Source organism: Meleagris gallopavo, chromosome 1 (assembly GCF_905368555.1).
Source record: "Meleagris gallopavo chromosome 1, MGAL_WU_HG_1.1, whole genome shotgun sequence".
NCBI classification, from domain to species: domain Eukaryota; kingdom Metazoa; phylum Chordata; class Aves; order Galliformes; family Phasianidae; genus Meleagris; species Meleagris gallopavo.
The window spans coordinates 49,975,048-49,987,837 of record NC_139404.1 but is presented as its reverse complement, the minus strand read 5'-3'; the positions used below and the strand labels follow the sequence as shown (position 1 = coordinate 49,987,837).

Genomic DNA, 12,790 nt, shown 5'->3' with positions numbered 1-12,790 from the left:
ACCGATATTCTGTATGCTTGGGGAGATTTTTGCTGCATGAAAATATAGCATGGTAATTTCTGAGAAGATTTACCGAAGGTATAAAGCATAAATAAAACAAACAAACAAAAAAAAACAAGCTCCATCAATACAGCAGCAGAAACTGTTGCAGTATTCCATTTTTCTGAGTGCTGCATAAAGCTGTTGATCTCTGCAAGCAGGTATTCGTGAGGCAGCATGCAAGCTTCAGCAGCACTTTCCTTTGGAAGATTGCAAAAGATTGGACAGATATGCATTTAGCATTGCAAGCAGCCTTGTTTGGCAAATCCTACTGTTCTCATTTTGCAAACTAGGTAGTTAAGGGCCTTTGTTCAAGGTTAGGGTGGAGGCTCAGTGACAGTGCCACAGAAACATCCTAAAACTGACAAATATTTTCACCAAGACAAAATATTTTGTATCAGCTCTGTGTTCCAGCCCAAACACAGAGGAGAAAATAAAACACGATGACAACGTTCAGTGACGATGAGCTGCAGCCAAACATTTAAATTAGGAAGAGGACAAACATGCAGACTCCACTCTTGTTAGTCTCAGAAGGACACGCTTAACAATATAAGAGCACAGCAATAACTCTTAACTCCCCAGTCCTGCAATGTGATACACACGGGTGGTCACTGAGCACATTGGAAGCCTTGCTGATATCAGTGGTGCTCTGTGCAAGGACCCGGGCTGCCTGAGCTCACCAAAGTGCAGGATTGCAACCTTGAATGTCATTAAATAAGCATAAGCTTTTGCTGCAATGCTGAAAAAGTGACATTGTGTTTTAAAGCAGATGAACTTGCCTGTTGTGTTTGAGCAGTGCAGACAATGCTGTTCTACATGGATTTCTGCAGCATAAGGAATTCTTCTTGACGCTGTAAGAAAACAGATCTTTATTAGTATAAAATCCATCCACTTCACTTTTAATTTTAACGCAGACTTGAACCCCCTTCCTGGAATTATTTCTACCGACTTACAGTTATACCCACAGGAATATTTTAAATGTCATTGGTGAAACCAAGCTTAGGCATAAAGCTAAACATATAAAAACTTGTGTGTAGATTGAGGTTGTAAATCTAGCATTTTATTCCATATTTCAACAGTATAATCTTTAAAAATAATTTTAAAAAAAGCCTGCATACCTAAGGCTGCCAGAATGACTGAGTTTCTGTCAGTCTTGTGTGAAAGGAAAGGATGCGAAATCTTTGTAGATACAGAAGAAAGAGAAGCAACAAAACAATAAACAAAGGATTTAGAAGAAAAGGAGCTGGAATCCTCAGACAGGATCCCCCGCAGCAAAACCCATCATTCCATAGAATGAGGTTAATTAATGAGCAATTATTTCTGAAGTACATCTGAATCTGTTTGCCACAAATATGTCATTAAAAGAGTATCAAGTGACTGCTGGAAGTCAAGACTACTCAGTACCCATGTTCTCATCACGACTGCCTTGCTACACACCTCTCACACTGGAGCCCCTTCCTTCAGCCTGGGTTCACTGGGAGAACTGTGCTCTTCCCCCCAGTGCTGCAGGCTGTCTGCCTGTCATCACACAGTGCGAGACATGCCACTCACACACCTGCAAGGTTCTTCTGCTGACTTACAGTGTAAGAAAATGCTGGGAATGACTCTTGAGCACTGGCACAGGCTGTCGTGAGAGGTCATGGGGTCTACTTTGAAGTCTTCAAAAGCCACCTGGATATGGGCCTGGGCACCCTCCTCTGGATGTCACTTATAAGCCAGATGAACCCAGAGCTCCCTTCCAATCCAAACCATTCCACAGTTCTTTGACAAAGTTCAAGTGATGGCTGGCTTGAGGGCACATTCATAGTGTCCTGGCCTATCTTGTAGTCCACAGGAGCGTTGGAAAGGCCTTGGGCTACTTCAAGTGGGAGATGAATAGGCTGCCCAGGGAGGTGGTGCAGTCACCATCCCCAGAAGTGTTCAGAAACCTTGTGGATGTGGCACTGAGGACATGGTCAGTGGGCATGGTGGGGATGGGCTGGCGGTTGGACTTGATGATCTTAGAGGTCTTTTCCAACCTTAATGATTCTGTGATTCTATTCTATGATTCTACAGACTGCGGGCTGATACACAAGGAGGAGGCTTGTGATGTCCACGCACTGGCAACACAGCTGAGAGCTGGGCACTTGGGCTGACTTATAAAGTCATGGTGCTAAGAACCAATCTCAACACAGGGCCGCTGGTCTCAGCTCACAGGATTTCATAGGATCCCTCAAGTCTCTGCTCCTTTCTCTTAGAAGCCTCAGGACAAGTCACAGAAACACCTCAATTCCCTCTAACATAGGTGTGGGGAGAAGGAAATTTAAAAATATTTTGCTTTGGTGGACCCAAAGAACCACGCAGTGCCCTCCAGAGCCAAAACACTGCAAACTATAGCAGGGCAGACACCGCACCTTGAAGGGCACCAGCCACGCATCGCATCACCCCAACGACGCGCAGGGGCGGGGCCAACGCAGCCATCCGGGCGCGGTCCCGCGCCCACCGCCTCCCCATTGGGCGGGGTGACGGAAGGGGGCGTGGCCAACACACGCGTGTGGGCGGGGCAACCGCCGGAAGCGGCCGTTGGCTGCAAGCGCTGCTCTCTGCGTGAGGGAAAAGGGGGCGGGGTTGTGTGGAGCGGCCGCTCTGCCCGGCAGATTTGTCTGCTCTGGAGGGAGGAGGGCGCTGCTGCTGCAAGATGGCGGCGCAGAGGAGGAGTCTGCTGCAGAGTGTGAGTGGCGCCGTCCCCCCTCTCCCCGCTCGCGCATCCCCTTCTGTGTGTGCGAGGAGGGACCCGCACCTCCTCCTCACCCTCCTGCCCGGGAAGGGGGAGGTGCCCGCCGGGAGGGGAGGTGGGTGTCCTCCGCTCCGTGCTGCCCCGGGGCCGGCCCGCAGCCGTGTGTGGGGCTTTGGGGCCCTGCCTGAGGGATGAGGGTCAGCCGCTGTGGGCGGGCCCGTGTGGGCACGGGGGCTCTCCGCCGGTGTTGGCAGCCCCGAGGCCCCGTTCTCTGAGCGGGTGTCCTCCAGGTGTGAGGGTCCCATCTGTCGAACTCGCCATTTGTGCTGTGCCGTGTGTCGGGCTCGGGTGCGAGCGTCAGTTCTGGTTACTTGTTAGAAAGAGCCGGAGGTGCAGCCGGAGCTCATCTTCAGAGGGAAAGCAAGGGGTAAGTGATGCAGCTCTGCGGCAGGGAACGTGAAGTTCTCTGGTAGGCGCACTGCCCTGGTAGCAGAGAGAGTGGGAATGGACCTGTAGCTCATCCTGAAGCAGCATTCTCATCTCAGGGTTTATGTGGCCTCTTTGTGTCTCTCAGGAACAGCAGCCCAGCTGGACAGATGACCTGCCGTCCTGCCATCTCTCTGGGGTGGGCTCAGCTCCAAACCGTTCCTACAGTGCGGATGGCAAAGGTACAGAGGGTCACCCCTTGGAAGATAACTGGTTGAAATTCAGGTAGGTTGATTGTACCTGGGTCACAGTGTCCTTTACCTGCCTCTGTCTGCAGGTGATATTTAGCTTTTCACAGAGGACTCAGAGCATACAAGATTCTGGAGAAACTTGTCATGTGTGTTTTTGTATCATAGACATCTGAATTCTTTTGCCTTCTCTGATAGGAGTGAGAACAATTGCTACCTCTATGGTGTCTTCAATGGCTATGATGGCAACCGAGTCACCAACTTTGTGGGCCAGAGGCTGTCTGCAGAATTGCTGCTGGGCCAGCTGCACGCAGATCACAGTGATGCTGATGTGCGCCGTGTTCTGCTTCAGGTAAAGCAGCTTGAACTGGAAACAGCTCCTTCTTCTCACAATACTCTCCACTTTTTGCCACTGGGGAGCAGCATCTGGTTTCTGAGGGGATTGAAATATCTGCCAGTGGTTGTGATTGCACTCATCCTGAGCAGCTGCAGTGCTTTGTTTTACTTCCATCTCTCACCCATCTGTCTCCCTGGCTGTCAGTGTGCTGCTGACAGCTCTCCAGGAATTTGCAGCTAGCTTTCACTGGACATGTAGGAGCAAGTCAGCCTGAGAAGGAGATGACAATGCGTGAAAGGGAGAAATTAAGGCGTGGGGGGATGCATGTGCAAGTTCACTCTCTTGAGTGATGGATGAGTATTTTTACAATTAACATACAAAATCAGATAGGTCTCTGACATTGCTGGGTTTGTAATTTGTGTGTTTTGTCTCCTGTTTTGAGTACTAGCAGATTGCTTTCACAAGCTGTTAACAAGAATAATTGCACTAAAATAATTACATTTCAGTATGATGCTGTGATCTTTTAATATCCATATGAACTGTGATCAGCTGCTCTTATGAACTAGTCTTAGGAGGTGGGGATGGGTAGCTTCGAAGCTCTCTAAGTACTGGATAAGAGTTCAGTTTTTCTTACGGTCTTTTTTAGGCTTTTGATGTGGTAGAAAGAAGTTTCTTGGAGTCTATTGATGATGCTTTGGCAGAGAAGGCCAGCCTGCAGTCCCAGCTGCCAGAGGTAATGTAGCCTTAAGAACTGGGCTACTGGTCAGTGTTGTCCAAAGGAGGTTGTATCTGAACCTGAAATCTTTGTCCCAGTAGTTCTCACCTGGGAGCCACTGTGAAATGAAGCAAGTGCCATGGTCTGTTCTGCAGAGTTCCCACTGGAACTACTACCAGAGCTGTCATTGTTTTTTTTAGTAAAGAACTGAAAGTATTGTGGGAACGTGCTCAGCCCTGTACTTATGGCTCTTCCAGGACAAAGATATATGATGTGGATGGTAGGCAAGGCTTCAAACTTGCATGGTACATGGGCAGATGTGAATTCTGGTCTTTAGGTGAATTGGAATGTCATCTCCAGAATCTTATCAAACCCATGCGGTTTGTTGGGATCGAACAAATAATTGTATGACTTGCACATCTTGGCCTCGAGGCAAGGCAGTCAAAATGAAGCCTCTCTCTCTATACAAGTGTTGATTGTAGCTGTGGTTTCAGTGTTGTGGACTAAGTGTTTAAGCTTCCTCCATAATCTTCGATTCCAGGGTGTTCCTCACCACCAGCTGCCTCCTCAATACCAGAAGATCGTGGAGAGATTGAAGGTTGTAGAGCAGGAGATCTCTGGAGGAGCCATGGCCATCGTGGCTGTTGTTCTCAACAATAAGCTCTATATTGCCAATGTTGGTGAGTTTTTCTTTGTTAGCATCCCAGTTCAGGTGTTTGTGAGGATGGATGCAGTTTGTGAGGAAGCAGAAGCAATTTGAATGCTGGGGACAGTTTCCCTGGTCAAGGAGTGATTTGCTTGTTACTTGTAGGATATACAAATCAGTCCAAGTCATTATCTCTACAGATATTGGCTGATACAATGTTTAATGACCAAAGAAGAGGGGAAAATGGGTTGAGAGGTAGCGGAGGTTCACTGGGAAGTGAAGAACTGTTTTGTGAGGTACTGGCTCAAGGCTGAGTGAAGAGCTGCCTAACAGGCCTAGTATGCTGTAAGCAAGTCTACTTCTAGGAGATTTTGAAGAGAGAGTACATGAGCTTTTCTCTTCTTTTCTGTCCTTATTCCCCTCTCCTGTTCCTTTTCCATTTGGATATGTTCTTCCCCTTAACGGCAGAGCTATCTGGTGCCTCATCTCACTACTCCTGCTGCAGGTACCAATCGTGCACTATTGTGTAAGTCCACAGTGGATGGGCTGCAGGTGACTCAGCTAAACGTGGACCATACTACAGAGAATGAGGATGAACTTTTTCGCTTCTCTCAGCTGGGTGAGTGTTCAGTTCTCAGGTAGGAACATGAAATGTCTCATGTCTTAGGTTATCTGGGGTACCAGGAATGATTTAAGCCCCTAAAAACAATAAGTGACAACAAAAAGAAGCTCTCTGTGGGCTGTGGTTTCAAAGAATGAGTTCTTTTTCTGCATACCTAGCCACTCTGAAGCTTCAGAGTAAGTTCAGTTTGCTGAACCAGCAGAAAACAGTCCTTTTCTTCTTCCTTTTTCGTTCGTTTTGAGAGTTAGTTTTGTGTCCCACTGCCATGGTGTCATTGATTTGCCCTGCAGCTGTGTGATTGCTGGAGTGGATAGGAAGGCAGGAACAGAAGCATGCAGCCAGAGGGCAGAAGCAGGGTGGGCGGAGTGTGACTGCCCCTTTGGAGGCAAACCACAGTTAGTCTGGGTTAAGTTCTGCACGATGCCACACCCCGAGGATGGTGGGTTTTGATTTGCCTGTGTACAAGCTGCTGCAAAACAGCAAGTACACTTCTGAGAGAGGCAGACCAAACTTCGGCATTTAGTGCTCTTACATCAGTAACTATTGAACTCTGCCTATACTGACATTGTGCTTCAGGCAATTTCCCTTTTCCTTTACAATATTTGACATGTTGTTGTTTTTTTTTTTCTTTGTCTGGAACTAGGCCAGGCCACTTGTGTGGCTGTTAACACCAAACTCTTCATATGGAGATACTTGTATTCTGTGCCTTTGTGCTGGTATATGTAACTTGGCATTTCTCATTAGGTTCACCTGATCAATGTTGTTATCTGGGGAGGCTGTCAGTGTGATAACTTTTTTGCTGCTAGGTCTTGTTTTATTCCTTTCTCTTTCATTTTTTGTTTCTTATTCCTGCAGTAGTCTTGTGTGCTATGAAACAGGACTGACCACAGGAATCCAGGGAAAAAGAGCCTTTGACTGCCTTTCTACTGCCTAAAACACTAGGTTCAATTTAGCTGTGGTCTATAGTGGGACAGGAGACTCTGCTAGATATGCTGACCTTCTTCATCTGGTGCAGCAGTGGTTCTCCTGCTGGCAACGCTAATGGAAGGGACAGCCTGTGGAGCAAGCTAGCGTGTACAGGCTGTTCTGGGGACCTACCTGAGGTTGTTGTAGGCCCAAGTTGAAGCACAGTGCTAAGAAGTCACAGGGATGGTGTTTGTCATGATATTTGTTTCACCTGTCCTGGGGAGAGACTTTTTACACCTGCTTGGCTCTTCACCCTGCTCATTTCAGCTTGTTCAGTGCTCCTGGACCATCACTGTGATTTAGACACAAGCTCTCTGGTGTGCTTGAAACCTCCTTGTGTTTGTGTCTGTCGTTAGCTTGTATCCCCCTGCCAGGAGCTGGCAAATGAGCCAGGCCATGTTGATGAGTCAGCTTTGGTCTGCAGCAGATGGCAAGAGTTGTATCTTACTGCTGGGGTAGGTGTGGAGCCATCTGTGTGGTGAGGCTTGGTTTGACTCAGGGGGAGAGTTTCAGTTGGACCTCTGCCTTCACCTTGTACTGAGGACAGTCATCCCTAGATAAAAATCTCAAAATAACACTTTCTGCCTGTTAGCTCTACTTTTAACCAGGAAGGGGGGGATTGCCAGAACAGACCAGGTAAGTGACTCATCTGCTCTGAGTCCTGCCTCAAATAATGGCCCCTCACAGATGGTCCCTGTTAGGACCTTCTTCAGGATAAGATCCCTCCCTAGCACCTGACAGGTTTGAGTTATCCGCTTAAACTTAATTAAACTAAATACCTGCTTGCTCACTGGCCTTGTTTTAGGAGTAGCCAGCACCAATCTGAGCATTTGAATAAATTCAGTGCCTCTTGTTGATTTCCTAGTTAGCATATTACTGAAATTGTCATATGGAATTTAGGAACAGGGATCAATAATTGTTGGAAGAAAAAGCAGAATCCTTCACGTATATTTTCCCTCTTCTCGCTTTCCTCCTCCCATCACATGGTCCAGAGCTGACAGGCACAGATGTTCCACTGCCTTTTCAGTGAATGCCTGTGCTCCCAGGCCAGCTGCCACCAGTGGCTTTGGACGTTGTCCCAGGGCCAGCCATTGCGTTCAGAGTGGGAGTGTTGAGCTGTGTGCATCTTGCTCCTTCTCTCTCACTCCCAGATCACAGCTAATGAGAACGTGTCCTTTGGAAACAGAGCGAACTGCTCTTTCTTTCCTTCCTGTGAAGAAGGATGATTCTTTGGCTTCTTGTTTTGTCCTACTGTAACTATTTTTTTTCAGCTGTGGATATTGTGTTTCTCCTTCCTGACAGTGCAACTGCGGTAAGTCCTTCGAGTTTCCCATACTCTCTTACTTTTTGTTTTCAATCTGGCAGGCTTGGATGCAGGGAAGATAAAACAAGTGGGAACTATCCGTGGGCAGGAAAGCACTCGGCGCATTGGAGACTACAAAGTCAAATATGGCTATACTGATATTGAACTCCTCAGGTCAGAAAAACTCAACTTTGTAGTTTCAATCCCTTTTCTTTGTGACCCTTCTCACTCACTACGACACCACCGGTTATTAAAAATACTGTCTCTTTCCAGTGCTGCTAAATCTAAGCCTATTATAGCAGAGCCTGAAATCCATGGAGGGCACTCTCTGGATGGAGTGACTGGCTTCTTGGTGCTTATGTCTGAAGGGCTCTACAAAGCTCTGGAAGCAGCTCATGGGCCTGGGCAGGCCAACCAGGTGAGTGTTTACAGGGGAGTTATTCTCTCAGCTACTGACTATTTTAAGGGGTGTTGGCTGCTCTCATATAGGCCATCCTTCACATCTGTCGTGTGAGTGCTACCTGAACTGGATGCCTGTGCCACCCCATTCCAGTTAGTAACAATGTGAGAGCTGGTTCGCCAAGCCAGTTCGGCCACGTACCTTCCCCTCCTTTTAGGAGGAGCCTGTTAAAGAGGATGGGATGATTCTAGGTGCAAAGCACATATCAGCAAGTGAGACTGGCAAGAACTGTAGCTAGATAAATTGCAGTAAAACTTAGGTCATGTGTCCGGAAAGGTTTCCTCCAGAATCTCTTAAACCTTGTTTCATTTATTTCCTCCTCTGCTTAGGAAATTGCAGCCATGATAGCCACAGAGTTTGCCAAGCAGACGTCACTGGATGCCGTGGCCCAAGCTGTAGTGGACCGGGTGAAACGGATCCACTGTGACACTTTTGCCAGTGGTGGGGAGCGGTCCAAGTTCTGTCCCCGCCATGAAGACATGACCCTGCTTGTGAGAAATTTTGGCTATCCCTTGGGTGAGATGAGTCAGCCCACGCTAACACCAACACAAGGTATGCTGCAGAGAGAAGGAAATGGAATAGAGGGTGGAAGATAAGAGCCCTTGATCTGGCATTGACCTCATGTTGGGAGAGTAGATACTTTAGTGTAGAGGGAATTTTGTTATTAGAGGAATTATTGGCTTCTGAGACCTAGAGTCCTTAAACTTGATGATGCATTATTGCATCTAAGAAAAGAAACTTAATATAAATTCTTCCCTTGGGATCTTTGACCATTCCTTTGACCTTTCTTTGATGCTCTGCACCCCTTGTCACTCATGCCTCACCTGCATATATAATTCTGTTTTCTTCCTTCTCAGGGGGCCGTGTCTACCCAGTCTCTGTGCCATATTCCAGCTCCCAAAGCACGAGCAAAACGAGCGTCACGCTGTCTCTTGTCATGCCTTCCCAAGGCCAGATGGTCAACGGTGCCCACAGCAGCTCAACTCTGGATGAAGCCACCCCCACCCTCACTAAGTAAATATGCTGTTCTCTTGATATCCCGCAGTTCCCTGCAGCTCACGCTGTGTGAAGTGGTTGAAAGGCAGAGGCACACCTGTCACTCATTCCCTTATCTGCAGCATGGCCCTCCTGACTGCAGTATTGACAGCCAGCGTAAGTTGTTAGCTGGAAAGTGATATGTGAGGAGTGGGAATGAGCAAAGCAAGCAGCTCTGAAGCCAGCTCTGGGAACGTGCCTTGTGAGAAGCATCTGCTGCTGTCACCAGAGGACACTGGCAGACCAAAGCAGCTCTTTGGATGTTGGATGCTGTGCATGGAGGGAAAATGGGTGCCCTTTGTTTTAATAATGAACAGAGGCTGCTGAAGAGGTTGTGCTGCACAGTTTGGCTTGCTCAGAGGAGGGAAGTTAGGGTAGAAGAAGGGATAAAGGTTAGACCCAGATCCTGTGTGAATCTACTGTGCAGGATCCTAGTAGTGGCTCTGATTTGATCTCAGCCTTTGGCACAGGGTGGAGTGTGTACGTTCTGCAAAGCGAAGAAGCTCTATGCTTATTGTGTTCTGGTAGTTCCAGAAACAATGAGGCTGACAAACCAGAGCTGCTTTGGCTGTAGTGTGGGTCATGCAAGAATAGCTCTTCTGCTGCCAGACTCTTCCTGTAAAGCCAGCAGAGTGTGTCCCTCTTTTTTTATTTTTCTTTTCTTTGCTACCTCTCCTTTGTTTCTCAGATGTCTGGTTGTACTTAAAGCTGTCCAGTTAAAGGTGAGGCAGGTATCTTTGTCAGTCATCAGTAGCATGCTGTTCTCAACACACCTAATGCTGTGACAGAGCAAGGATCTGTAACTTCTTCTACCTGATAGCTTAATCCTTAAAGAAGCTGGCACTTGTTCTGGTGCCTTGTGCAAGGTTGTGGATGTGGAAAAATAAAGCTGCTTTTGTTCTCTCTCTCTCTCCACAGCCAAAGCCCCACTGTGACTCTCCAGTCCACTAACACTCACACACAGAGTAGCAGTTCAAGTTCGGATGGGGGTCTGTTTCGCTCCCGCCCTTCCCACTCGCTCCAGCCAGATGAAGACGGGCGCGTAGAGCCCTATGTGGACTTTGCAGAGTTTTACCGGCTTTGGAACATGGACCATGGTGAGCAGGGAGCACTGACTGTGTCCTAACGTGGAAACGTGCCTCCTCCACCCCCCAGGTGCTCGACTGTGCGAGAAAAGACTGAGGAGAGCAAGAGCGCTCCGGCTCACTTCTGTGTTCTGCCAAGAGTTAACTCCTATCCAGGATGTGCTGAACACCGGGCTGGGGAGCGTCTGCCTTGCTCTTGTCATACGTGTTTCCTGTGCAATGCACCTAATCCTGACTGACCTCTTTCCCTTGGAAGCCCAGTGAACAAGGGAAGGGGTCTTGAATGCAACCCTCGCTGCAGGTTTTTACAAATAAAGTTGCAGAGAGGGTTCTCTCCTTGATAATGCAAGAGTAGAGGCCTGTACAAAGGCTGTGTGTGCGTGTGTAGGTGTACGTGTGTGCCTGCGTGTGTGTGTGCTGTCAAAATGTTTCCACAATTCATAATGCTGTGATTCCAGTGTTCAACTCCATAGAAGATACCTCTATTTTGCAGAATAAATAACTTATAGCTACACTCATTGGCACCTGTGTGGCTTGCTCTCTTCCTTAAATCAAAAGGATGTGGGTGTGACAGCTCTTCCCACTGAAAACCTTCAGCTCCCAGCATTGCAACTTGCAGCAAGCAGGTTTCAGTTGTAGAAGCATTCTGCGTGTGGATTCAGAGCCTCTGTAGCCTTTGTCCTACGCTTACTGGCAGAACTTTGGCACCGGTACTAAAACATAAATCCAGATTTTGTAGAGGGTGGAGTGTAATGCATTTTTCTTAACAGGCTTTTGTCAATGCCTAGAAGGAAGTTAGGTGTTGATGACCTTAAAGCTACAGCTGTGTTGCAGTGCAGTTGTGTTACGGGTGCTGGAGTTCATCTTCGTGTCAAAGCAGAAGTGGGCAGCAAGGAGAGAAGATGCGCAGCTGAGCATTAGCCTGGAGGAGCTGGAGAAGGTGTCAGAATCGCAGCAACTTTCCCCTTCAGTTCAGGTTTCTGACAGCAGGCGGCAAGCGTGCCTCTTTCCTGCCTGCTGCAGCCTTCCCGCTGCAGCCTGCCTTGCTAGGGAAAGGTGTAGGCAATGCGGCGAAGCCTTTGGTGTGATTAAGGGAAGAAGGGAAGGAGCAGAGCATTGCTGCAGTGAAAGCCAGCATGCAGCGAACTCTGGTGTGTGCAGGTTCGAGGCGCTTGTGGCATGCTGGTTTTGGAGGAGTGGAGGGAGATTTCTCCCTCCCCATAAATCAAATAGCATAGAGTGCCCCGAGCCAAGATCAGAGTTTACTGAGAACTATGTGGGCAGGGTCGAAGCGGTGAGAAGTGCTTGCTTCCTGGGAAGGTACAGGAGGAATTCCTTGCACACCCGTGACTGGCTCCCTGCCACTGCCTTCTCAGGCCCTGCCCATGCCCTGCGGGCTTCCCTGGGAACAGCAGGGCTGCTGGGCTGCCCGCAGATGCTCTGTTTCTCTGCCACTGAGATCTCCGAGTGCAGCCACCAACCCATCCCCACCATGCCCATAACCATGTCCTCAGTGCCATATCCATACGGTTCTGGGACACCTCCGGGGATGCGGATTCCACTGCCTCCCTGGGCAGCCTGTGCTACTACACTGTCATTCTTCCTGAAAAGAAGTTTTTCCTATTTTCCAACCTGAAAAGGATGGTGCCATCCTAGTGCAGACTAAAATGGAGCTGAAGATATTTTATCCTATTTTGTGTTCCCCAACCTAGCACGGATTTTGAGAGCTGTATAAACAAGTCTTTCTTGCTTATTCCCCTATCCCATCCATCTATGGTATTTGCTAACTTATACTGAGAATGCTTCCAATGGGAAATATTCCAGCATGCAGATGCTGCAGACCAAGTTTAAGAATTGCCAAACGCCCTTACATAAAGCAGATCACACAAAACAAACTTTTCCTTCAACACAACTCCTGCTTTGCTAGGTAACAAAAATTGAAGTAAGTAGGAGCGTACAGAGCTTTATGGCCACTGGAAGAAGAAGAAGAGGAAAATAGGTTTTCTGTGCATGCAATATACCATGGCTTAGGAGTCCAGGTCACAGGAATAGTGTGTATGAGGGAAAGCGGCTCGGAAGCAGATGTCAGGATTTAACGTTATCCTTAGGGAGCTGTGCAACAACAGTGGAAAAAACCCCGCTCAAGCCAATGGGGTCTGTTTGTTCCTTCCACATTCTGAAGAAGGGCGTTA

The 12,790-nt window shown here is 48.0% G+C and overlaps 1 protein-coding gene across 1 annotated transcript; it reads left to right on the top strand.

The window, feature by feature from the left end:
- The first annotated feature begins 2,595 nt into the window (after positions 1 to 2,595).
- Positions 2,596 to 11,116, top strand: TAB1 (TGF-beta activated kinase 1 (MAP3K7) binding protein 1). Its single transcript, XM_010710848.4, has 11 exons — positions 2,596 to 2,749; positions 3,330 to 3,466; positions 3,628 to 3,781; positions 4,413 to 4,499; positions 5,023 to 5,161; positions 5,633 to 5,746; positions 8,081 to 8,192; positions 8,292 to 8,436; positions 8,808 to 9,030; positions 9,336 to 9,492; positions 10,432 to 11,116. The coding sequence occupies exons 1-11, from the start codon at positions 2,717 to 2,719 to the stop codon at positions 10,637 to 10,639; spliced, it is 1,509 nt and encodes a 502-aa protein (XP_010709150.1). The 5' UTR covers positions 2,596 to 2,716; the 3' UTR covers positions 10,640 to 11,116.
- The last annotated feature ends 1,674 nt before the right edge of the window (positions 11,117 to 12,790 follow it).

Bases quoted from the DNA above. Each gene is read 5' to 3' on its own strand.
- TAB1 (XM_010710848.4), top strand. From the start codon at position 2,717: ATGGCGGCGCAGAGGAGGAGTCTGCTGCAGAGT. The intron at 2,750-3,329 runs GTGAGTGGCGCC...TGTGTCTCTCAG, and splicing joins GGAGGAGTCTGCTGCAGAGT to GAACAGCAGCCCAGCTGGAC. The intron at 8,437-8,807 runs GTGAGTGTTTAC...TCCTCTGCTTAG, and splicing joins GGCCTGGGCAGGCCAACCAG to GAAATTGCAGCCATGATAGC.